This window comes from Impatiens glandulifera, chromosome 1, assembly GCF_907164915.1.
Source record: "Impatiens glandulifera chromosome 1, dImpGla2.1, whole genome shotgun sequence".
Classification (NCBI taxonomy): domain Eukaryota; kingdom Viridiplantae; phylum Streptophyta; class Magnoliopsida; order Ericales; family Balsaminaceae; genus Impatiens; species Impatiens glandulifera.
Window position 1 is genome coordinate 12,510,063 of NC_061862.1, and position 25,655 is coordinate 12,535,717.

General features: G+C 31.2%; 1 protein-coding gene across 1 annotated transcript; it reads right to left on the reverse strand.

Annotated features, from left to right (window-relative positions):
* Positions 1-11,912: 11,912 nt before the first annotated feature.
* LOC124912942 (exopolygalacturonase-like) lies at positions 11,913-13,855 on the reverse strand. The gene is made up of 4 exons (XM_047453604.1): positions 13,349-13,855; positions 12,988-13,277; positions 12,227-12,449; positions 11,913-12,134 (listed from the first exon to the last, which is right to left on the reverse strand). Exons 1-4 carry the CDS (start codon positions 13,853-13,855, stop codon positions 11,913-11,915), a joined length of 1,242 nt encoding a protein of 413 aa, XP_047309560.1.
* Positions 13,856-25,655: the final 11,800 nt, after the last annotated feature.

Below are 25,655 nucleotides of genomic sequence, written 5' to 3' on the forward strand. Positions count from 1 at the left end.
GTTTGAATCTGTTCCTTGAGCATCTCATTCTCAGATGAGATCTCTTCAATTTTCTTTTCAAAAACATTTGATTCTTCAGCTTGAGACAAATTTTGTTTGTTTACATCTGATGAAGATTTAGTTTCATTTAGGGATTCTGCTAGCTTTCTGTACTCGATGACCATGTCATCTAGTGCAGCTACCAGTTGTTCCCTTGAGAACCTTTCTGAAGAGAAATCAAATACTTCAGTCTCCTGAGTTTTTTCTTCATCTTCTCTTGCCATGAAACATGCCACCTCTTCTTCATCACTTTCACTGGATGAAAAATAAGGTCCACGACTGCTACCTCTATTCTTCCCATCACCTGCTATAAGAGCCTTCAGCTCTTTTCCATCATCCTTGGCATCTTCACGCTTTGGCTTCCGCCATTCCGATGCATAATGACCTTTAATACCACAGTTAAAACAAGTAACATTAGCTTTAGATTTTTTTATTGTCATTAGAAGTTGAAGCGTTTGAGTTAAAGTTACTTTTCTTCATTAAGTCGTCAAACTTCTTCACAAAGAGAGACATGGCATCGCTGCTCAGCTGCTGAGCTGCCATCTTCACATCTGGAGCGGTTGGTGGCTCTTCAGCAGTCACCAGCGCCTTGACAATGATAACGGACGTGGGTTGATCTTCTTCCATCCTATAGTTCAGCTCGAACTCATGGGCTTTGAGATCAGCAAAGAGATCAAAGAGAGAGATCTTGTTAAGATCTTTTGATTCTCTCATCTCCATAGTCTTTATGTCCCATTCCCTTGGAAGAGCACGCATGTTTGATAGCAAGCTTCCGATTGCTATAGGTCTTTCCTAGGATGGACAGAGATGAGACGATCTTGCTGAATCTGGTGTCTTAATCGTTCATTGTTTTACCAGGACGCATCTTGAAGTTGTCAAACTGTTGAGTGGAAACCATGATCTTGTTTTCCTTGGTTTGCTCATTGCCCTCACACAGTTGAGTGAGTCTGTCCCAGACCTCTTTGGCAGTATCGCATTCGATAATGTAGTTGAACATGCTGTCATCGAGATATCTGTACAGGACATCAAGAGCCATGTTGAGGTTGTTCTGCCTCTTTTCATCAGCGGTCCAGTCAGCCTTCTCCTTATCAATCTTGATAGGACCTTCTGTGACAATGCTTCACATGTCATCATGAAGAGAAGAGAGATGAGCACCAACTCTTTTCTTCCAACAATGTAGTTTTCTCGAGAGAAGGTTGGAATGACTGTAGCACTGACATCTTTAGTTATGATCGACATATTTCAGGAAAGGCTTGAGAATAGAAATAGGGCTCTGATACCAATTGATAGGATCGTCTTAATCAATAGAGACAGGGGTCTGGCTATGGATGAAGGCTTATGAAAAACGGTTTGAAAGAAATCCTGTTAGAGATTTAATTTGCTTTCTATTCTACGCAAACACTTGTAAACACTTGAAACTGATTCAAGGTGGAATAATTTATTTGGGTTTGAAGCACAAGATAAAATATGAAAAGATGACAGAAATGAAAGACCACAGTAGTTTGTTTATGGATGTTCGGAGAAACTCTCCTACGTCACCCCTTCTTCCAACCACCGGAAGGATTCATTATAATATGATTCGAATCAAATACAGTTTACACACACTTAGCTCACTATTGAACAAAATACTTTCTGTTCAATTACAAGATGAAGAATATCACTCAGCTAAAGGTGTTTTTGATTCTAGCTCTCTCTTGATTCACACACAGTACAATCAGAAAGCAGCTTCACAATAAGAATATTCAAATGTTTGAATTTAGTAAGCAAGATGATCGAGATCGGAAAATTCGTAAGTCAGATTGTCCGTTGTCCTTGAGATTTGTTAAATACTGAGCAGGAGCTAACGGTCGAATCTTTTAGAATGATATGTGGCACTCTTCCATTGGAAAACCTCCATTGCACACAACAGGTTCTGAGTACAAGGATTGTGGTCGTACATCACTGGTAGTGCACCGAATATTCCATCAGGGATGTACCTGCAAAACAAGTAATGTGAGGAAAATTCTCTTACGTGGCATTCGATGGTTGGATTCATATAATTGTTGTATTGATCTTCACTAGAAAGTGGAGCAGGAGTAGGATACAGCTATAGCACGTGGGTAGGTGAATGCTAGCTTCAAGCATACTGCTTAAGCTGAGCATTAGACGTATTTCAGTTAGACGGATTGTAAAAATCAGTCTAATGAAATCAAACATCTCCTTCTAATAACAGAGTCTATTAGACCGCCTGGTCTAATAGAATTAGACTTACGTCTAATTACAATAACCATTAGACTGCACGTCTAACTCCACTAAGTTAGACTGCACGTCTAATTCCGGTTCTACCTCAGACTAATCTGAAAGAGTTAGACTTACGTCTAACTTTCACTTAATTAGACTATACGTCTAATTATCCAATAAACATTATAGTGCACGTCTAACTCCACTGAGTTAGACTACACGTCTAATTCCGGTTCTACCTCAGACTAATCTGATGGAGTTAGACTTACGTCTAACTTTCACAATCTATTAGACTGCACGTCTAACTCCACTGAGTTAGACTGCACGTCTAATTTCGCACATATTAGACTATCCGTCTAATTGCAAATATATTAGACTGCACGTCTAACTCCGCTGAGTTAGACTGCACGTCTAATTCCGTGTACATTAGATTTGCGTCTAATTGCAATTATATTAGACTGCACGTCTAACTCCGCTGAGTTAGATTGCACGTCTAATTCCGAATATCTAATAGACCTTACGTCTAATTTTATGCATTCATTAGACTACACGTCTAACTCCGTTGAGTTTAAACTATACGTCTAATTCTATACATTCATTAGACTACGCGTCTAACTCCGTTGAGTTAGACTGTACGTCTAATTCTATGCATTCATTAGACTACATGTCTAACTTCGTTGAGTTAGACTATACGTCTAATTCTATGAATCTAATGCCAGAATCGGTCTGATTAACCTCATTAGAGCCAAGTCTTATGAAATATGATTTCAATACACCTGCATCAAAACTTATAAGTCATTTCATCATCAAAATCTAAATAGTTAAATTATTTCAAAATTTAGTCAAAATAATTTGACCCAACAAATGAGATTGCATGCCTTCATCTCAAGTTTAATTTGTGAAGAATAAATTGGTAGATAGTGTCAAATTTACATGGGAGTTAACAAATCTATACAAAGAGACGCGTAAACCTACACCAATTATAAACACGGAAATTGCATTCGTTTTTAACGGATGAATCATAGGAAAATGAACTATTCGATAAAGGAATAATCGCCTAGGCATTTTCATATGGAATCAAACAACTAAATGGCTTTAAGCAAAAACAGGAGCAGCATGCAAAGCAACCATAACCCTTTTCAACCACACCATTCTACACATACAGGACATATGGGGATAAGCATTCCATATGGAATCAAACAACTAAATGGCTTTAAGCAAAAACCCTAGAAGGAACTTGAATATTCCTAAAGAATCAAACACATACAGAACTTGAATATATATTTCGGCATTTTTTACTAAAAGAACTTGTTAAATATTCCACCAGATCAAAAGAGAAGAAGGAAGAAATCGACCTGAATAATCGCTTAGAAGGAATCGTCTTGAGCAATCGCTGAGAAGATATAACCCTAGAAGCAATATTCCTGAAGAATCGCTCAACCCATAAGCAATATTCCTGAAGAATCGCTCAACCCAGAAGCAATATTCTTGAAGAATCACCTAGAAGAAATCTTCTGAAACTAATCCCTAATTCGTGATTTTAGAGAGAGAAATGGAAAAGAACATTTTAGGGGATGCTTGGTACGTGGTTTTTGTGCTCAGGAATGGGAAAGGGAATAAAATGAAGTGTTTGGTTGATGGGTTTCATTCCAGAACATTGATTTGATTCCCGGATACTCAGGAATCATCCATTCCTCTCTAAATTGGGAGGAATGAATCCCATTCCCTTGTAATTTATTTTCTCTCCCATGATGTCCACTCTCCCACGTTCTCTCTCATAATTATAATTATAATATTATATATATTTTTTCTTTTATAATTATATTAGAACGTTCTTTTATAATTAAAATAATAATTTATTTTAATTTATTTATTAAAATAAATTATTTCAATTATTTAAATAATATTGAGAAATTATTTTAAATAATATAAAATTAATAAAATAAAATAACTATTTTAAAATAATTATAATAACTAATAATAAAAAAATTATTTTTATATAATTAATTTATATATTATATATTAATAATCAAATTATAATAAATTAATTAAAATATAAAAACTTAAAAATAAAATAACAATTTTATATAAAATAAATATTGAAAAAATATTAGAAAAGTTAGATATAAAATATTTTAATAAAAATTTTTATTAAAAATATTATGCAATGTTATAGTATATTATTAAGTAAAATATTATATTTCATTTTATTAATTATTAATATATAATATTTTAAAAAATTTATCTTTATTAATAGATAATTTTTATTTATAAAAAAAAAAAAATTGAATCATTCAATTATTTTTTATATGTATTTAAAAAAAATATATATTTATATATATATATATATATATATATATATATAATTAATATAATAAAATATTATAGGTTTATATTTTATTAAATTAGAACCCACTTCAATATTTTATATATTTTAAATAATTATAATATTAAAATAATAATATTTTATATTTTTAATTAAATAAAATATAATAAAAATAATAAATATTAATCTAATTTAATTACAAAATAATATTAATAATTTCTCTCTAATAAATCTAAACATTATCAATGGAATAAAAATATCAGAATGAAAATATCCAAACACTATCAATGGTATTGAGAATGATTAATACTCATAACCAAACACTACACTTCTATCAATCATACCCATTCCCATTCCACACATCTATCAATCCCATTCCTATTCCGATTCCCTTATTTGAACCAAGCGCCCCCTTAGAAGATTTTAGAAGGGTGTAAGGTATTGGAGGGAGAAATGGGAAGAGGGTGAAATATTAGCGGCTGCTGAAATTTTTTATGGTATAGGGTAATTTAATTTTATAAATAATTTTAAACATATTTTCTAACTATAATATATATTACACATTTTTAAAATAATTTTGAACACTTTATTAAAATTTTGTTGCCAAATAAATTACAATCTTAATGAAAAGAAGTATAATTTTTTATATTCTAAATAATTTGTAACACATTTTTTAATTAAAATATATATTACCAATTTTGAACTCATTTTACAACTATGATATTAAACATTTGTTACCAATTAAGTTGGTAATTGAATGAAATAAAATAGAGTAAATTTTGAGCTCTTGGGTTGAAAATCATTCTTAATACTTCCTAACATGTTTTATAACTATAATTTATATTACACATTTTCAACATAATTTTGAACACTTATATTAAAATTTTGTTGCCAAATAAATTACAATCTTAATGAAAAAAAGTATAAATTTTTTATATTCTAAATAATTTGTAACACATTTTTTAATTAAAATGTATATCACCAATTTTGAACTCATTTTACAACTATGGTATTAAACATTTGTTACCAATTAAGTTGGTAATTTAATGAAATAAAATAGAGTAAATTTTGAGCTCTCGGGTTGAAAATCATTCTTAATACTTTTTAACATTTTTTCTAACTATAATATATATGGAATATTTTCAACATAATTTTGAACACTTATATTAAAATTATGATGCCAAATAAATTACAATCTAGATGAAAAAAAAGTAGAAAATTGTGAACTCTCTGGTATAAAATCATTTTAAATAATTTGTAACACAATTTTTAACTAATGTTTTAACTCAAAATAATATATCGTTAAAGGAGTTGCAAAATATAGTCATAAATCACCTCACCAACTTCAACCAACCAATATTTAACTTTCAAACCATCTCTTTCATCCATTCATTTTCATCTATTCTTCATCCGATCCAGATGAAACAAAGGGATAATTTTTATACTCTTCTTCTTCAACATTTCTCATACATTCTATTCATTTTCATTTCTTCTTCATCCGATCTAGATGAAACACAAAGGTAATATCAATATTATTCTTGTTCTTCAACCTTTCTCATATTATTCCATTCATTTTCATTTCTTCTTCATTCGATCCAGTTGAAACACAAAGATAATTTTTATACTCTTCTTCTTCAACCTTTCTCGTATTATTTTTTTACGATCAAACTATATAAATGTAGTTATGTTTTATTTATAATCATTATCACATCTTGATTCTTGATTCTATTTAATTATGAATCCAAACCCTAATATTGGTTAGTAAAATTATTGAGTATTATTAATGATAGACTCCTTAGGTTGCATCAAATACTGATTTTAATAGTAGGCATCATGAAAATTTGACATTGTTGTTATGATTAGATAAAATGTCCATCCTCACTAGGTACTTTATAAACAAATTATGTTGTTGTGCTACAATGTTTTAATTTTTCTTTTATTACAGGACAAATTTGTTGTGATTAAACATAATGAGACCCGGTCGTGTTTGGATGTATAAGAAAAGATCCACAAATGAATTTCTAAATGGTGTTGAAGAGTTTATATCATTTTCTACGAGTCAGCTTTGTTATATGGATGGCGACAAGATTAGGTGCCCTTGTATAAAATGTGGTATTCAAAAGTTTATTCCTAAAGATTTGTGTCAAAGACATTTGTATACAAATGGCTTCATGGATAACTATTATACGTGGACCGCTCATGGGCAACAAATTCAAAACTCAAATATATTCCAATATCCGAAGAGAAGATCAAGTCGAGGAATGATTGAATCTAGTGAACAAGTTAATGAAGAACATTTCAATGCGTATGAGGAAATGATATTCGATATTGCATCAAGTAGCCAGCCTAGTGTCCAAAATCAAAGTTCAACTTCTAACTCGTATCACACTTTATCTGCAAAATTTTGGGAAGCGTTGAACGCGGCACATCAACCAATCTATCCTGGTCATCCAAGTGAGACTAAATTATCTGCCACTACAAAACTTCTTACTATAAAATCTAAGAACAATTGGTCTGAGAGGGCTGTCAACCAAAATCTGGATTTTATTAGATCTTTATTGCCAAAAGATAATAATCTACCAGAGAATTTTTATAGCACAAAAAGGTGGGTCAAGGATTTAGGATTGCCTGTAACGAGGATTGATGTTTGTAGAAATGGATGCATGTTGTTTTGGAAGGATGAAAGTGAAGGAGAAGTATGCAAGTTTTGTAAACTTACTAAATATAAGGAATATAGTGATAAACGTAGGTCGTACAAATAACTCTTTTATTTGCCATTAGCTCCAAGATTGCAAAGGCTTTATGCATCGAATGTGACAGCCACTCACATGACATGGCATGCTCATCATGTTACTGAAGAAGGGGTAATGTGTCATCCTTAAGATGGAGATGCATGGAAGACATTCAACAACTATTACCCATAATTTGCAAGAGAACATCGTAATATCCGATTGGGACTTTCTTCTGATGGATTTGCACCATTTGGTCAATTTGGAAAACTTTATTCGTGTTGGCCCGTAATTTTAACACCTTATAATCTTCCTCCGGGAATGTGCATGAAGACGCCATATATGTTCATTTCTCTAATTGTTTCGGGGCCAAAAAATCCAGGTAAAAATCTTGATATATTTCTTCAACCATTAGTAGAAGAATTGAAAATGTTGTGGAATGACGGTGTGCCTACTTATGATGTTTCTAAAGGAGAAAATTTTAATATGAGGGCAATGTTATTGTGGACAATTAGTGATTTTCCTGCATATGGTATGTTGTCTGGATGAAGTACTCATGGGCTAGATGGGTGTCCAATTTGTATGAAAAAGTCTAAATGATTTTGGTTAAAATATGGTCGAAAGGCTTGCTATTTTGATTCGCATAGGCAATTTTTGCCTCAAAATCATCCCTACAGACTTGATACAGATCATTTTACCAAACATCGATTTTAGATGACCCCTCCACCACATAGGCTAAATGGTGATGAAATATAGTCTCAAATTGTACAATACGAGTATGCTACAAAGAACCCTCACGGAAATCCTCCTGGTTTTAATGATTCTCACAAATTGACAAAAAAAAGCATTTTTTGGGAACTACCATATTGGAGAAAACTTCTTATTCGACATAATTTGGATTTTATGCACATTGAGAAAAATGTATTTGAAAATGTCATAAATACGGTTATGAATGTTAAAGGTAAGACGAAGGAAAACCTTAATGCTCGAAAGGATATGTTCTTATTTGCAATCAACCAGAATTACATATTGATCCTCAAAGTTCATCGCACCGGACCAATAAGGCAGCTTACACTTTGACGAGGGATGAAAACAGAATTATTTGTCAATGGCTAAAAGGTTTGAAATTTCCAAATGGATATATCTCAAATATTTCTAGATGCATTGATAAATATGATTCTAGGTTGATTGGATTGAAAAGTCATGATTGTCATGTGTTTCTCGAAAGACTTGTTCCTATGCATGAACTAAGTTCCACATCATTGAATATTTCTAAAATGCAAAACTTGGAATCATAAATTTCAGTCATACTTTGCAATTTAGAAAAAATATTCCCCCTTCATTTTTTGATTCAATGGAACATCTTTTGGTGCATCTACCATATGAAGCCAAAATAGGAGGCCCATTTCAATACAGATGGATGTATCCCTTTGAGAGGTATGTACTTCTACATATATCTTAGAAATTTTATTTGTAGTAGTATTATTTTTCATTAATATATACATGTCAATGTTGAACTTTTCATAGGTTTTTACAAAATATAAAACAAAAGGTCAAAAATAAAGCTAAAATTGAAGCATCCATTTGTAATGCATATCTTCTAGAGGAAATTTCAACATTTTCCTCGTATTATTTTGAATCTAATGTGCAATACAAACGGACACAACCTCAAAGAAACACCGAAGGTCCCATCAACCATTCCAAACCTCCAATATCTATTTTTAATTACCTCGGGCGTTCTAGTGGGGCGGGAACTAAAAGATACTTAAATAGTCAAGAAGAGTTAGTTGCTCACACGTACGTTCTTTTAAATTGTCCTGAAGTTGAACCATATTACTGGTAATTTCAAAATAGTATAGATTAGTTAACCAAAAATAAATTGGTAAATATTAAATTAATTGTTCTCTTATATGATGTTTTGTAGTTTGAAAGTTGGATTGCCCGAAGATGAAATAGATCATCAATTCGCATCATGGTTTCGATCTAAGGTGAGAAAATTAACTTAATTATTATGTCATTATATATGTATTTTCGTTTTTGAGGATATTTATTTGTCAATTTTTATATTTTAGATTCTTGAGGATCATAGTCAAGTTGCTTCTAGAGGATTGTTGTATTATCTCTCATACGGACCAAAAACACCCGCAACAACATATCCAATGTACTTTGTTAATAGATTTTTGTGGCGCTCTAGAGATTTTGGATCAAATAAATCAACTATGAATGGTGGTGTTTGTGTGAATGCTGATGATGCAGACTATTATGGACATCTAGAAGAGATAATTGAAATAGAGTATCATGGTCCTTGTTTACGCGTCGTTCTATTTAAATGTTTATGGCTTGATCCATCACGAGGTACAAAAGTTGATGCAAATTATAGGATGGTTGACATAAACATGAAACAGAAATATTCTAAATACGACCCATTCATCCTAGCACAACAAGGTATACAAGTCTATTATACCAATTATCCTAGTAGGATGAATCAGAATAGTGATTGGTTAGCTGTGTGTAAGACAAAAGCAAGGGGCAAGATAGAAGAACGATGGACAAATGAATTGGTGTATCAACAAGAGATGTCGATTACCGAACTATATATCGAACTCAATATTCCACTTTATGAAATCAACAATTTGTGTGATCCTAATGGTCAAATTGATGATCTCGGCGGTGATAACATAATGGGAGAAAGTGGATATGACGAGGTCGACGATAGTAACGTAACAGGAGAAAGTGAATATGATGATGAAGCATCGACAAAAAATGATGAGGAATCGGATAACTCGTCTAATGACATGTTTTAATTGCAATTTATGAATAGATGTTTAAATTTATATGTTATTTCAATTTGTAATTGAAAATTATGGTTGACATGTATTGCATTATTAATGCATATTTTTTGCTTAGTGAAATAATATTTTAATAGGATTAAATTACATTAGGTGAAGAGAGTGATAGTTTTAGTTTGTGCAATTTTTAGGGTTTGAGTTTCCAACATATTTTATAATATACTAAACCATCTTCCAACTTATTTTGTAACTTTTGTGTAATATTTTATTGTCAAAGGAGTTCTAAAATAATTTTAGAAAAATGTGATACATGAATTTTTCACCCCCGAGAGTTTCAAATTTTTTACCTTTTATGTTATGAATTGGTAAGTAAGTTTGTAATTTAATTTTTATTACTATGTTGTGGAATAAGTTACAGATTTTTTTATGTACATTTAAGTTACAAAATTAATTACAATTAATTACTATCTTATAAATATATAATAGTGCAATATGTTTCTATAGCATATATAACATAATTTTTGTTGTTAAATCAATTGTAAAGTGATTAAACAATGTATATTTTATTTTTCCTTACATATTTAAACACTTTGCAATTTATTTGGTAATTTTTAACATTTTTTTAGTGAGTTTAAAATTAAAAACTAAAATGTGCTTAATGTGTAACTTATTTGACGATCTATATTTATTTGTATGTAGTTAATAAATTGAAAATATTATAAAAACTGTTGAAAATTCTAATCAAGATAGTAATTTTAAAATTTTAAGAATATTATTTGTAATTTTACTGTAAAAATATATTATATTATTCATAAATTATATTTTGTTGTAAAAGAAGTGACAAAAGAATTTTTGTAAGACAAAAATAAAACTTTATCAACATAATTTTCAACTTATATTATATGTTATGTTATAATTATTATCGCAAAATTTTGAGTTGGTAAAACAGTCAGAATAATATAAAGTCAAAATTATATTAAAATGCTTAACGATATAGTTTGTAACAATGATTCAAAATAGCGTTGTTTATATGATTAAATTCTAAAAAAATAATTCTCTTATCGAAGATTAAAAAGAATTTGTAATTTAAACAACTCTTTTAGCCATATTTGTTTTACAACTTTTTAATTTTTTGTCAAAATAGTTTAAATTATAAAATATGTTGTAAAATTTTCACTATCTTAATTTTTAGTTAAATATTAAGTTGCTGTTCAGTTATTTTACCAACATTTTATTTTATGTTTCAAATATTAGTTGCTAAATGCTGGGTTTTTTTTTTTTTTGTAGTGGAGGGCTAGGGTTTGATTCTCCGGACGATAGGCAATAGTTTTGTGGGTTCTAAAATCACGCTGCCAGCCACACGTGGAGACGATCCCTGTATCATTATTCTTTTTATTGCGACTTATAAAAGAGTAAATGCTTTATAAAAAGAATCAATAACGTTTTGCTCATAGTCCATTAATTAAATTGACACAAAGAAAATGAAAATGAAAGCTTCAATAAACACAATTCATTTAAGTTAAAAAGAATTCCTTCAATAAACTAACTACCTATAACATAATCTAATAACAATTATTAATATTATTTCCGCACTGACATCCAGTTTTTTTTTAATTGAATTGGATAGTTCAAAAGATTAAATAGACAGAGTAAAAAAAATCCACACTTAGACAAATAAAAAAGAAATCGGTTTACAATAGTAAGTAGTGGCCAACTGCTCTTGGCTCTCTCTTGTCCATGATGATATAACGGCTTGATTAATCCATCGTTAATCAATCAATTAATCAATGAATCGAGTTTTGATTACTATTAACAAGCCGGGGGGAGTTGGGCGCCGGAATAACCTACTTTGGCGTTTACGCACGAAGAGGTTATTTCGCGGGCAGCGAGCGCTTTCGTTAACTGGATGTTGTTGAGTTGAACATTGCTACATGGAACCGCCTTGCTACACATTAGGTTCACCGCCACTTCCGAGCCCGATGTTCCTTTGACGTTTTCGAATACAATATCGCTTACTTGAACTTTCGATGGCTGCCAATAGTTTACAAAATTTAAAAGAAAAATAAGAAAACTTATCTTAACAAATTAATTTGTTACTCTCAAAATAGTGTGGGGGTACGTACCTTGCTGACTGGGTCACCACCACCGTAGCCCTGGTCAATGATGATCGGGTTCATAACATCTTTCATAGTAATGTCACTAAAAACCATGTCTCTAGCATTACTAGGAGGAGACCCCGGCCATGTTTTTATTCTTAGGCCGTTTGTCGTCCCAACCAACGTGCAATTCTTCACTTTAATTCCAGTTACGTCCATCTCGTCGGGACCTTTGCCGAGGCTACCAATACTGTCAATTGACCAATTTATGAATATTTAGACTTTCTTTCAAAAAAAAAATTAATTCACATTGTGTCAAGAGTGATTCCTAATATAACAAAGTTCACGAATTCGATTTTTATTTAGAACGTGCTGAAACGAAAGTAATTGTTATGGTAGGTCATTCTAGAATCTAACATATACAAAATTGAGGAGTTTGATTTTTTTATTTAAATGAATGAAATGTATTAATATATAGTGTTAAAACAAATTTAAACAAATAAAATATATATTTTAGTATTTTTGATAAATGAATTAGATTATATGATTGATGAGAAAAAATAGAATTATGTATAATTATTATTGAATTTAAAATAGAAAATTCAATAGAGACGTTATAGGAATAGATGTGATTTAATTGAATAAAAAAATTAGGTACAAAACAATTAAAGAAAAAGAAAAACTTATCAATTTTTTATACCAAATGTGTGATATATTTTTGAAAAATGAATATACTATAACCAAATAAACATAATTTATGATTTTGAAAGCTAAGTTGTTATAAGTACCTAATTCCATGGCCCGGACCGCATATGAGATTATTGATAGAAACGTCGATAGATCCGGGGCCAAGTGATATACAATCGTCTCCGGTGCCGATGAATGAATTATCAATAGAAACATTGCTTGATTTGCTAATGTGGACACCGTCCGTGTTTGGGCTTTTTCCCGGTGCAATGATTCGAACATTCTTTACCCTTACCGATTTGCTGTTAACAATGTGCAAGTTAAATCCCATTGCATTTTGCACATGTATATTTCGAATCATTGAGTTCGTTATGTCGTCAAAGTGTACTGCCTGTACAAATTAATTATTACAATTCATGTCACGTTATGTTATGTTATGTCATGTCTAATTGAATTACTTACCGACGGGAGATGTATGCAATTTGGATTAGTTTTGCAGTCGTTGTATTCCCACACCTTTTGTCCTTGACCATCGATCGTGCCCGACCCAGCGATCAACATGTTATCTACAGTATCCCAACCTAGCCAAGCATTATTCGGATAATTCGATATATCCGTATCAGCTTGTATGGTCCCACGGATCTCAAAAACGATCCCTGTCGCGGTGCATGGTCCTTCAAAGAGCGACGCAGACACAAGGAACACGCCATTGGGAACCACCACCCTAGTATTGATCCCTTTCGATAGCGGCCCCCTACAAGCCGCGATCCAAGTGTCGGCAAAGGCTTGAGTACAATCTATGCTACCACCTTTCTTAGCGCCGAATCTCATAACGTTAAAGACCTTCTCGGCGCCTGCGGGCCTAGGCCTACGAATACGGGCAGCAGCCACGTCTTCATGAATGATACACAATAATAAAACGAGAAACAAGGCAATCTCTAGGCTCGCTCTTCTTCCCCAGCCGGCCATTTCGACCTGTTGGTATGTAGAAAAGAAGAACCAGCTGGGATTATTATAAACTTGCTATTTTTCTTTATAGTTTCCAAAGAACTAATAATCCTAATATGGGATTATATATGTGGGGCTAACAAGCTATTGAGGTAAAAAGGGTGGACAAGAGTCGTTTGTATTTATCTTGTTTAAGGTTACCCTTTTTTTTTATTAATTAATTGTCAACCGCTATTTCATTATTGGTTAATCCGAAACTATCTCTTATGATCTTAAATTTAGCAATTAACTAATTGAAACTCAGATCTTCTGCCTATGAATTTGGGACATGCATGCATGCATGCAGACAACATTAATTATCCTCTTTTGATATTTATTAAGATAAGTTTTTATTTTTTTATTAAAATTTATTTAACATAATTTGGAATCATACAATAATGCCCAATATTATTGATTTAAATTAAAGTGTATTTAATTGTTACTAAAAAATTTAAGTAGAATTATGTTTTTCTCATTTCAAACTTAAGAAATCATTATATTATGATAGTGCTTGCTAAGTGTATTTTTAAGATTATTTAAATAATATTGTTCAATACAAATTTTGAAAAAATAAATTATTTTTAGTAAAATTATTTTAAAATGTATTAATATATAATAATAAATATTTTTTATTAAAAATTGAAGAGTGTTTTATTTAATAAATTGAGTGATTTAATTTATAATAAAAAAATGAATAAATAAATTTTTTTTAATTATTTGAAAAAATTTAAACTAGAGGCTTACTAATATCTGCTTTTAATTAATTTGTGTATTAGTTAAATTATAAAGATTTTAGTAAAATTCTCAAATTCAATTTATTGAAAACATTGGAATTGAAGTAGGTGAACTTTTCAATGGGTGGTATAGCTTTATAAATATAACTTAAAAACAAATAATTATAAGAAATTAGTTTATAATAAATTAAATAAGGAGTTAAAAATAAAATATTAATTTACAAAAGGTTAAATAATACATATTTATAAAAATTAAAATTTTAATAAAAAATATACAATCACTAGAAAAAAATAAAAATGGTCCATTAGTAACTTATTTTTGTAACTGAAATATAACTAATACTTTTTTTTAGAACATGTAACTTAAATTATAACATAAATCCTAAATAGTGGAAATAATGTAACATGTTTTACACTAATTGATTGATAAAAAAAATTAAACGTTTCAAATAGATTGTTGTTAAAAAAATCACTAAAAATGAATTAATGTTTTATTAATTAAAATGGTGCAATTTTTTATAACAAAATAATCCTACAACTTTTAAAGCAACATTAATATAGAGATAATATAAATAATGTTGTTAATATTTTAAATACCATATATATATATATAAATATTCCAACGTTTTTATCAACTTTTATAATTATAATGTTCAATCAAATAAAAGATAAATGATAAGTGACTATAAAAATTGAAAACTATAATTTTATCTTATTGTGCGACTAAGTTTGTAGTAAATAATATTAACACTAATATATAACTTGTTTAGCAAAAAAACTATAAATATATATTGACATATGAAGTTAAAATATAAGACAATATAATTTAATTTATTAATTATTTTATAAAAATGCTTTCATTCTTAATTAATTTTAAATTTTATTAATTATATGCTAAATAAAAATTCAATATGTTTTGCATTAATTAAAAAAAAAACTATGTTACTTTACAATTGTTTTTGCAATTTTATAATACATTTAAAGTAAAAAGTAAGATAAACTACTTTTAAATATATTTTGATTTATCTTTAACATTATTTTGTAATTCATCTTGCATTACAAATAATTGAATACAATTTTCTAACTTATTTAGCAATCTTAATTTTAACTACAAAATAGAGTAACTTATTAGGTTTGAAGAAATATTCAGTTGTATTTTTTAAGTTTTTCACAATTATAAATTAAAATAAAATTTATCGTCAAATTACATTAATTCTTAATTAATTTTGAAACTATTTTTAAATAAACTTACAACCGTGGGATTGAACGAAATCTTTTAACTTATTACGCAATCTACCTTTAAAAAATTGTGATAACAATAAAGTTTTGATTTTTTATAAAATAAGTTACAAAGTTAGACACTAATATGTAAATAAATAATTATAATCCATTTTAAAGAACTCATTTTGTAATAATAACATTCATGTTAATTTTATAATTTTTTTGCAACTTTCCTATAAAGTAAAATTGTAAAATAAATTGTATTTATAATTTTGGAAATGAAAAGAAAAAGGAAAAACAACTTTCAGGACATTTGCGGACAGATGCATCGACCCACAGAGTTCACTTCCTAAGGATGAATGGTTTGGAGAAACCGCTAAGAATGAAATAAACAAGATGTTACATGGTGATTCTGGTTCAGAAACTTCAGATATTTATGAAGATCACTTGATTATTCAAGAGGGGAAGATGGAGGAGGAGGAGGAAAAGGAGCATATGATGTCGGATTCAGGAAAACATATTTTGCCAGACAATAAGAAAAGAAGCACAAATAACTTTCTCGGGGTCTAGCGTATTTGCTTCTTGATCAGAGTACAAGCTTTTTCAGTCGCTGGCCTCTTTGATTTTTGGTCGGATGACAAACCACACAGGCGGATGAGAGGAGAGGCCAAGATAAAGCCACATAGTAAGTCGGCCAATTTCTATACAAGACCCGAGAAAGTTTAAATACTTGTACACGACATGCGCCCTATTATTCGTATTTAAAATACTTGTTTTCTGCAATTTTGAAAAGTTTTTTTTAATAGATTATTAAAATAAGAGTTCGTTAAAAAAATAATAACTTAATCTGAATTCTAGAGTGAAGAAGCGACGCTCTAGAAGATAATGTCAATCACTAAGTGCGATCTCTGGGGAGGATTGGCCCGAATCGTTGCCTCGTCACCTTCACGGGCCTTAACGTACAAAATGTTCCATTGACATCTCCACTTATCCCAAAGTTGTTTTGCGTGATGTAACCCTTGACGGCGATAGCTGTCAATGTTCCCCTCCGTAGACTCGAAAGGATCCTAAAAAAAGAACAACTTAATCTTTAAATACAATTATAGATTGTGATTAATACATCAAAATGAATAATTTACCGTGATAGTCTGCCATATGTGATCCAGCCGTGTGGAGCTCAGGTCCGTCCAACGTAGGATCATGTGCGGTACTGCATTGGAGTCCCGAATGACACTCCCAATATGCCTCGACCATGCAGTCCTATTATCACACATGGGCTTACCATCTATCGGATTGAACTCTAGTGACATATTTTCTCTAGCCTACAACTTACCAACTACAGTATTTTTGTTCTTACCCTGTCTCCTCCTCGAAGAAGATCCTAAAAATAAACACAAATTTATATAGGATTATAAGAACATACATAATCAAACACATGTACCTGCGTCATGCTCAAATAGGGGTTGTGTCTCATTATTATCTATAGTATTTGGTACACCATCAACGGCCATATCATCATCACTCTATAACTCCTCGTCCAAATTTATGTCACCAATAGAGTTGAGTAACGCTAAAGGGTCCTCAGATTGATCCTCGGTCCTCTGAACGAGGTCCTCTAACTGACGCACAAAGCCCCTACCCTTAGGTGTCATGATCGTTGTAAATATAGAATGTAATATTTATTAGAGAAATGTGCGATTTGAACTCATGCCTTAATAAACACAATTAAACCTTAATTAGAATAACGAGGATTTATTGGAGTAACAATTTTCCATATAATCCTTGATGCCATATTCGTAGAGTAAAACACTTGTTGTGCTTGGCTTGCCATTATGAATGGGTCACTCATTTGAGTTGGTAGAGTCATGTTCATATTGATATTAACATAACCGTACTTGTCAACCTTAATGCCCCGATCTTTGTGAAGAACATCAAACCATCTACATTTGAAGAGAACCACGCATCTTCCACTAAAGAATGTTATTTCTATGATTTCATTGAGTACTTCATATTAGTTAGTTGTCTCTACCCCGTTATTTCCAACAACCAATACACCGCTATTTTGGGTGGTCAAGCTCTCGTCGTATTTCTTCGTGTTGAACTTGCACCCATTTATTTTTCACGAGTTATACTTTTTAACATATATTATAGGTCCGCCGCCTAAAATCTTAAGATTCATTGTTCTATCGGAGTCATCGATTAATTGTTCCACGTATTCGGTAGAAATTATTGTTAAACACATTGTCTAACTAGTAAAAGAATATTAAGAAAATGTTGATATTTACTTACTTTTCCTTTGAAATAACTAACGTATTGTTTATCCCGTTATTCATTGGAAATATTGGGTTGGCATGATTGCATGAAATCACTGCACCAATGTTAAATGAACTTAATTCTAAAAGTAATTAAACCAACTATAAGTAGTAATGAAATTGTTTCACTTACTTATAATATTCTTCAGCTTTACGACAATTTTTTAAGATGTACGAATGAGCACGTTGACGATCCCCTGGTTGGTATGTGTAGGACGTGCCATTAGATAACTCTTCCATAGCAAAGAATATGGACAATGTTGTACTAATTTGTATCGAGGCATCTCGTGATTCTTAATCCTCCAAATATCGGGCACACATGCTCATACTCTCATTCACAAGGTAACTCTCGCTAATTGAACCTTCTGGAGAGTTCATGTTCCTTTGGTATTTCTTTAGTGTGCTCATATATTGTTAAACTGCATACATACATCGATATTGGACAGGCCCTCCAAGGAAAGCCTCAAAAACTAAATGAACTGGCAAGTGCACCATTATATCAAAAAAAGGTGGAAAGATCTTCTCCAATTTACAAAGTGTCAAGACAATGTCGTCCTGTAGTTTTTCCAATAGATCGCATTGTAAACTTTTTTGGCAAAGCAACCGAAAAAATCTTGAAAAATTCACAACAGCATCATACACATCATCAGGAAGTATGCCACGTGTAGCTAATGGAATGAGATACTGTAATAAAATATGACAATCGTGATTCTTCAATCCTGATATTTTTTTGTCCTTTATATTTACACATACGCCAACCGTCTGGCATTTTAACATCTTTTAGAAACTGGCATAATCATTTTTTTTGTTCTAATGTTAGTGTATAGGGGGGTACTGGACACCGAAGAACACCATCAACCTCAACGGGATGTAAAGAATCTTTTATGTTCAATATGACCAAACCTTTTATCGTTTTAATCACATCCTTGGTCTTTTCTTTGAAATTCATTAAAGTTCCCAACAAATTATCACATATATTCTTCTCAATATGCATGACATCCAAGTTATGTCTCAACATCAACGATTTCCAATAAGGCAATTGGAAAAATATACTAAATTTGTTCCAATTATCAACCCGAGATTCATGAATAACTTTCGTTTTCTTGGGCATGTACTTTGTCAAAAAAAATTCATTTGGATCTCGTGCTTGTAATTGATTTGGAACCCGATAGTAGAACAGGAGGACCTCTATGCTCAATACGTCCGTCAAACGTATCGGTCTCTTTGCGCCAACGATGATTAGGCGGGAGGAATCGTCGATGACTCATGTAACACTCCTTCTGGTAATTTGTCAACCTCAATGATGCAGTGTTCTGATTATAAGATGAACATGCAAATTTCCCCTTTTTACTCCATCTAGACAAATTTGCATATGCGGGGAAATCATTTATAGTCCACATAAGAGCTTCTCGCAAGTTAAAAAATTATTTTCTGCTTGCATCATATGTCTTCACACCAGTATGCCACAATTCCATCAGCTCTTCAATAAGTGGCTCAAGAAATACGTCAATGCAATCTCCCAGACCCTTTGGTCTTGGAATTAACATGGACAGAAGAAAGTTGTTTGTGTTCATACATATAGTGCGATCGACATTATAAGGGATGAGAATTATTGGCCAAATGTTGTACGATGTTTTCTCGTTAACAAATGGTTGAAATTCGTCACTTGCCAAAGAAAGTCGCACATTTCAAGGGTCTGCTGCGAAATCTGGATACAAGTTATCAAAGGTCTTCCATGTCATTGAATTAGCCGGATGCCTCAACACATCATCTTCGAAATTGTTATTTTTATGCCAAGTCATTAGTGGAGTAGTTTTGGAACACATAAAAAGTCTTTGCAACCTCGGTTTTAATGGAAAATACCACAACACCTTATTGGGAATAAACTTGCCATTCACTTTTTTCCGAATTGCACCACTAGATTGATTGATATTTCATCTGGACAGCCCACGAAACTTTACAATTCTGCAAATCCTTATGTTTTTTACGAAAAAGCATACAATCATTCTTACACGTATCAATTTTTTCATACGATAGACCCATGTCTGTAATGAATTTCTTGCACTCATAATACAAATTTGGAAACTGATTAGGAACTGGTAGAATTTCATCCTTCAATAATCCCAACAATAAATCAAATGACGTGTTTGTCCACTGGCCTACATTTTTTATGTGAAGAAGTTTAAGAAGAGATGAGACTTTGGAAATACGAGAACCTTCGTACAAAGGTAGTTTCGAATCATCCAACAATTTGTAAAATTCCTTAGCATCATCAATGGAATGGTCATTTTCACTAGGATGATCATTGTCATTGAGGTACAAATCAACGATAATATCTTTCATTAGGTGATCCTCACAAACGTCAACAGGTTTGTCGATGATATTAGTCTCGTTATTTTGTTGTACATTCATCGGTTCTTCTACAAGCTCATCATCTGATTCATCTTCATCACTCTCACTAGCAGCAATTGCACTCTCATGTTCAATTCTCTTTTCCCCGTAAAAATACCAAAAACCATAGTTTTGTCTGATGCTGAATACAATCAAATGAGTTCTAACGACAATTTTATTCACATATACTCGATTTGCACACTTTACACAAGGACATGCAATTGAAGATTTACCCGTGGATTTTTTAGCAAATTCTATGAACTTGTCACTCCCCTCGATATATTTTGGATCAGTACGAAGTATAGTCATCCATGTTTTGTCAGTAACTTCCATTGGAACTAGAAAAAATATTACTATGTCAAATAAAATATATATTTCCTAAATCATTCATATACCTAGCTAGTACAATAATCTTAAGCACAATCCAAAAATATAACATACAAATAATCTAACATATATACAATCCAACAATCTATCATAATCTAATTAACATACAATCAAATAATCTAATATAATCTAATTAACATACATTCAAATAATCTAATATAATCTCTAACATGTCTAACCTACAATCTAATTTTCTAACATACAATTCAATGATCTAACATATCTAACAAACAATTCAATAATCTAATTAACCTATAATCTAATAATCTATTAACATACAATCCAATGATCTAACATACAATCATATTATGTATCATAATCTAACCTAACATCATATAATCTAACATATGAAGTTACTTTAAGAACTAACATGATGAATGGTAAAAGAATCGAAGAAGAACAGAAGAAGAATCGGACGGCAACGGAAGAACCTAGAAAAAAAGAAGACAATTTCTTATTTGACAACATTATACAATGTCTTATGATGAACTTAACCACCTACTATTAAAGACATTTATTCATGATGAACTTATAATCTTTTTGTAGGTAAAACTGTCACAACTATATAAACAAATATTTCGTCCATATTCTTACTATACAAATATTTTATTGTATGATGTATGAGAAATAAAGATATCAAGGATTAAAAAGAAAAAACTAGGTAACCATGCTAAATGCAGCCAAATGTAAAACTAACCAAAAAAAAAAAAATCAATTCATCACTAATATTGACTTTCTTTTGAAGTAAAGGGTTCAATTCCTATTCTTTGCACCCAATCAGCAACTAAACCAGTAAGTGGAAACATAAACATGCAATTGAAATTCTTAACCACGATAACCATTCTTCATCCCAAGAAAATAATGAAGACTAGATCAAATGACCAAGACCCTTGAAACAAACTAATAAAATAAACAAAAGGGATAAAATTAATCCTGGTAACTGAATTCAAACATACTCATAAGGCAATTCAGTATATACATCGACTTATCTAAAACAGTATAATGGAGGACAATTCTACCGCCTAAAAGCTTTGACCTAGTTAACCAAAATTGCAGTTAGATGAACTGTGCAGAAAGAATGCAGCAATAACCAAATAAATAGAAGAACTCTTCTGATTGCAGCTATTTTACCAAAATCAGGTTTGTCAAACCTCACACTATTTTACAGCAGAGAGATACATGGTGGTGCTTAAATAGAGGGAATTTTGCCGGCGACTCCTTTTCTATCAGCGAGTTCGGCGAACACAATCTGTTCAAAAATAATATTGTTTTAGGTATTCTCAATCTGTAAGGGGAAGAAGGAAGGAAGCGGCAGCGAAATAATAATGTTTACCTTTCGTCAATGGGCGGGCGAAGAACTAGCGGCAACGACGAAGAACTGCAGAACCCTAGCTAAAATAATGAACCGGCGAAATCAACTTAAATGAACTAATAAATGGATCGAAGAAAGAAAGGAATGAAGGAGAATGAAAGAAAGAAGAAAGAATCATACCGGAAGAAAGAAAGAAGCATGGCAACAGCGAAGAAGGGCAGAGGGAGAAGAGAAAGAAAGAAGAAAGGAAAAAGAAAGCGGATTTGTAATTTTATAATTGAGTATCTGTAACGGCACTATCGTGAACCGTTACAGATGTACCCCATGTATCTATAACGACATTCATATATAACCGTTACAGATAACGCTACTAGAAAACGAATCGATAGATTGATTAGCTATAATAGTTATTCCTTAATACCGTTACAGATTGTGCATATTTTCTATAACGGCGTAATTATAAACCGTTACAAACACCACATTTGTCAATTCTACTAGTGTTGGTTGTTGGGTTCGGAGCACGACTTAAATGATCGGTGTGAGTGTGTTGATGATATATAACATGCTCTTTGACTAATTTGCATTTTGATCTCACATCCTCTTTTTTACTTGTATAATTACGCTTACTCCCACTATAATTTCCATACTTTCCTGAATGCTATTTCAGTCGAAAAGAACACTATTGCAAAACATCATTTTTTTGTAGTGAATATAATCATGTAATTTCATCACGGAGACTTTAAAGACGAATTTATGTGAGTTTCATAAAAATATGTGATGTAGTAGAGTAAGCCGAACAACACTAGTGAAAAATGCATCATTAGTGATGACAAAAACCGTCGCTAATAAATATCAACGACAACTAATGAAACCGTCGTCATTCGTCGCTGAAAACATCGTCCCTGAAAGATAATGAATTTTAGCAACGCCAGATCTCCATTCGCCGTCGCTGATAGTTAAAATATCAGAGACGGTTGATCCACATTCTTCGTTGCTGATAATCCTTGGCTTGCGGGTTTTGGGCACATTTTTGGTCGAGAGCAATCTATTTCCTATTTTATTCAACTACGATTAGCAAAAAAATCATTCGTAAACAAAAATCAATTCGTATTAATACAAAAATCTCAAATCGTATTAATAAAAAATGACAATCAATGTAACTGTTAATCTAGAAAAAAGGGACATCCTAAACATAAATATAGCGATCTGCTCCCGTAGAATATCTTGTTCTGCGCACATCTCTGATAAAAAAAGATCAGCGATGGTTCTTTAGTCGTCGTCGCTGATATTGGTCGTTAATGACCATTTTTCACTAGTGAAACCAATTAAGTGATGTCGGAGGAATCTTTACCCAAAATTCCGGGCGACAATGTTTGCCCGAGGTATGGCCGGCCCCGAAAGTTGGGAGGCCCAATGCAAATTCAAATTTTGTGACCTCTAAAATTAAAATAAATATAATAGTGTACATTTTATTAAAAATATATTAAATATACGAATTACACTAGTAAAAAAGAGGGTTTTACCGAAAGAACTTCCTGAAAGATTTATAAATCTGTCGGTAGAGGTGCCGAAAGGAAGAAATCTGTCGTAAATGAGAAAGAAGGTCGACAGTCTCTATATATCTTTCGATAGTAGAACAAAATACTGAAAGATATAGTGTATATCTTTCGGCTTTAAGTACTTCCAAAAAATAATCTTTTTTTAAAGAGTAAATACTGAAAAATATATACTATATCTTTCGGTTTTAATCCCTCTAAAAAAAATCAGAAAAACGGTTAAGTATGGAGTTTTCTATTATAGTTATACCGAAAGAAATAGTGTATATCTTTCGGCTTTGAGTACTTCCAAAAAATAAACTTTTTTTAAAGAGTAAATATTGAAAGATATATACTATATCTTTCGGTTTCAATCCCTCTCAAAAAAAATCAGAAAAACGGCTAAGTATGGAGTTTTCTATTATAGTTATACCGAAAGATATAGTGTATATCTTTCGGCTTTAAGTACTTCCAAAAAATAATCTTTTTTTAAAGAGTAAATACCGAAAGATATATACTATATCTTTCAGTTTTAATCCCTCTAAAAAAATCAGAAAAACGGATAAGTACGGAGTTTTCTATTATAGTTATACCGAAAGATATAGTGTATATCTTTCGGTTTTGGTCCTTTGTAAATTTCTTACCCCTCTTCCAATTGGTATCTAAGTACATGAACCTTGTTTAAAATATCCAAACAAATCAATTGTGAGTCAATATTCCAAGTAGATGGATTGTGATTGAATTAGTTACAAGTATAGGATTTGTGTTGTTTAATTATATAAAATGTATACAAGTTTTGTGTTTGATCATTATATACGAGTGAATATGTTCTTATATTTGTATGTGTAGGGATTTGTGTTTGATTTATAATGTAGGATTGTGTTTAGGTTTGAAGGATAAAATATAACAATGGTTAAATCAAGTGAAAATAATAATAATTTAAAGGTCAAATACCGAAAGATATAGGAGAAATCTTTCGGTTTTGCCCACATCCCAAAAACATTGTTTTTTGTTATTTGAAGGGTAAAACCGAAATATTTATACAAATCTTTCAGTCTTGCCCAATTTTCAGCATTTTGTTTTATGGTTTTTAAAGGTCAAAGCCGAAAGATTTATATATATCTTTCGGTTTTGCCAAAGAATATCGAAAGATTTAAGGTAAATCTTTCCGTTTTGGCCCTTTACAAATTTATTACCCCTCTTCCAATTGGTGTCTAAGTACATTAATCTTGAAAATTTGTCCAAGCATATCAATTGTATGTGATTAAATATTCCAAGTAGATGGATTGTGATTGAATTAGTTACAAGTATAAGATTTGTGTTTGAGTATATAAAATGTATACAAGTTTTGTGTTTGATCATTATATACTTAGAATGAGTGAATATGTTTTATATTTGTATGTGTAAGAATTTGTGTTTGATTTATATGTATAAAATTGTGTTTAGGTTTTAAGGATAAAATATAACAATGGTTAAATCAAGTGAAAATAATAATAATTGAAAGGTCAAATACCGAAAGATATAGGGGAAATCTTTCGGTATTCTATGGCAATCCCGAAAGATATATATAAATCTTTCGGTTTTGCCCAATTTTCAAAACATTGTTTTTTTGTTATTTAAGGCCAAAACTGAAAGATATAGGGTAAACCTTTCGGTTTTGGTGACTCTTAACTAATTTATTTCCCTTTAGAATTGATGTTTTGATTTCTAAGTACATGAATATTGTTTAATTGTACAAGAATATATGGATTGTGATTCAATATTCAAAGTAGAGGGGTTGTGATTAAAGTTACAAATATATGATTGTGTTTGATTATAGTATGATGTATAAGGTTTGAGTTTGATTATAAATGAGTGAATATGTTTTATATTTGTATGTGTAGGGATTTT

Excerpts from the sequence above, each read along its gene's own strand:
- LOC124912942 (XM_047453604.1), bottom strand. The coding sequence starts at position 13,855 with ATGGCCGGCTGGGGAAGAAGAGCGAGCCTAGAGATTGCCTTGTTTCTC. Across the intron at positions 13,278-13,348 it reads ATTGCATACATCTCCCGTCG|GCAGTACACTTTGACGACAT; the intron begins GTAAGTAATTCA and ends TAATTTGTACAG. Across the intron at positions 12,450-12,987 it reads GGTCCGGGCCATGGAATTAG|TATTGGTAGCCTCGGCAAAG; the intron begins GTACTTATAACA and ends GTCAATTGACAG.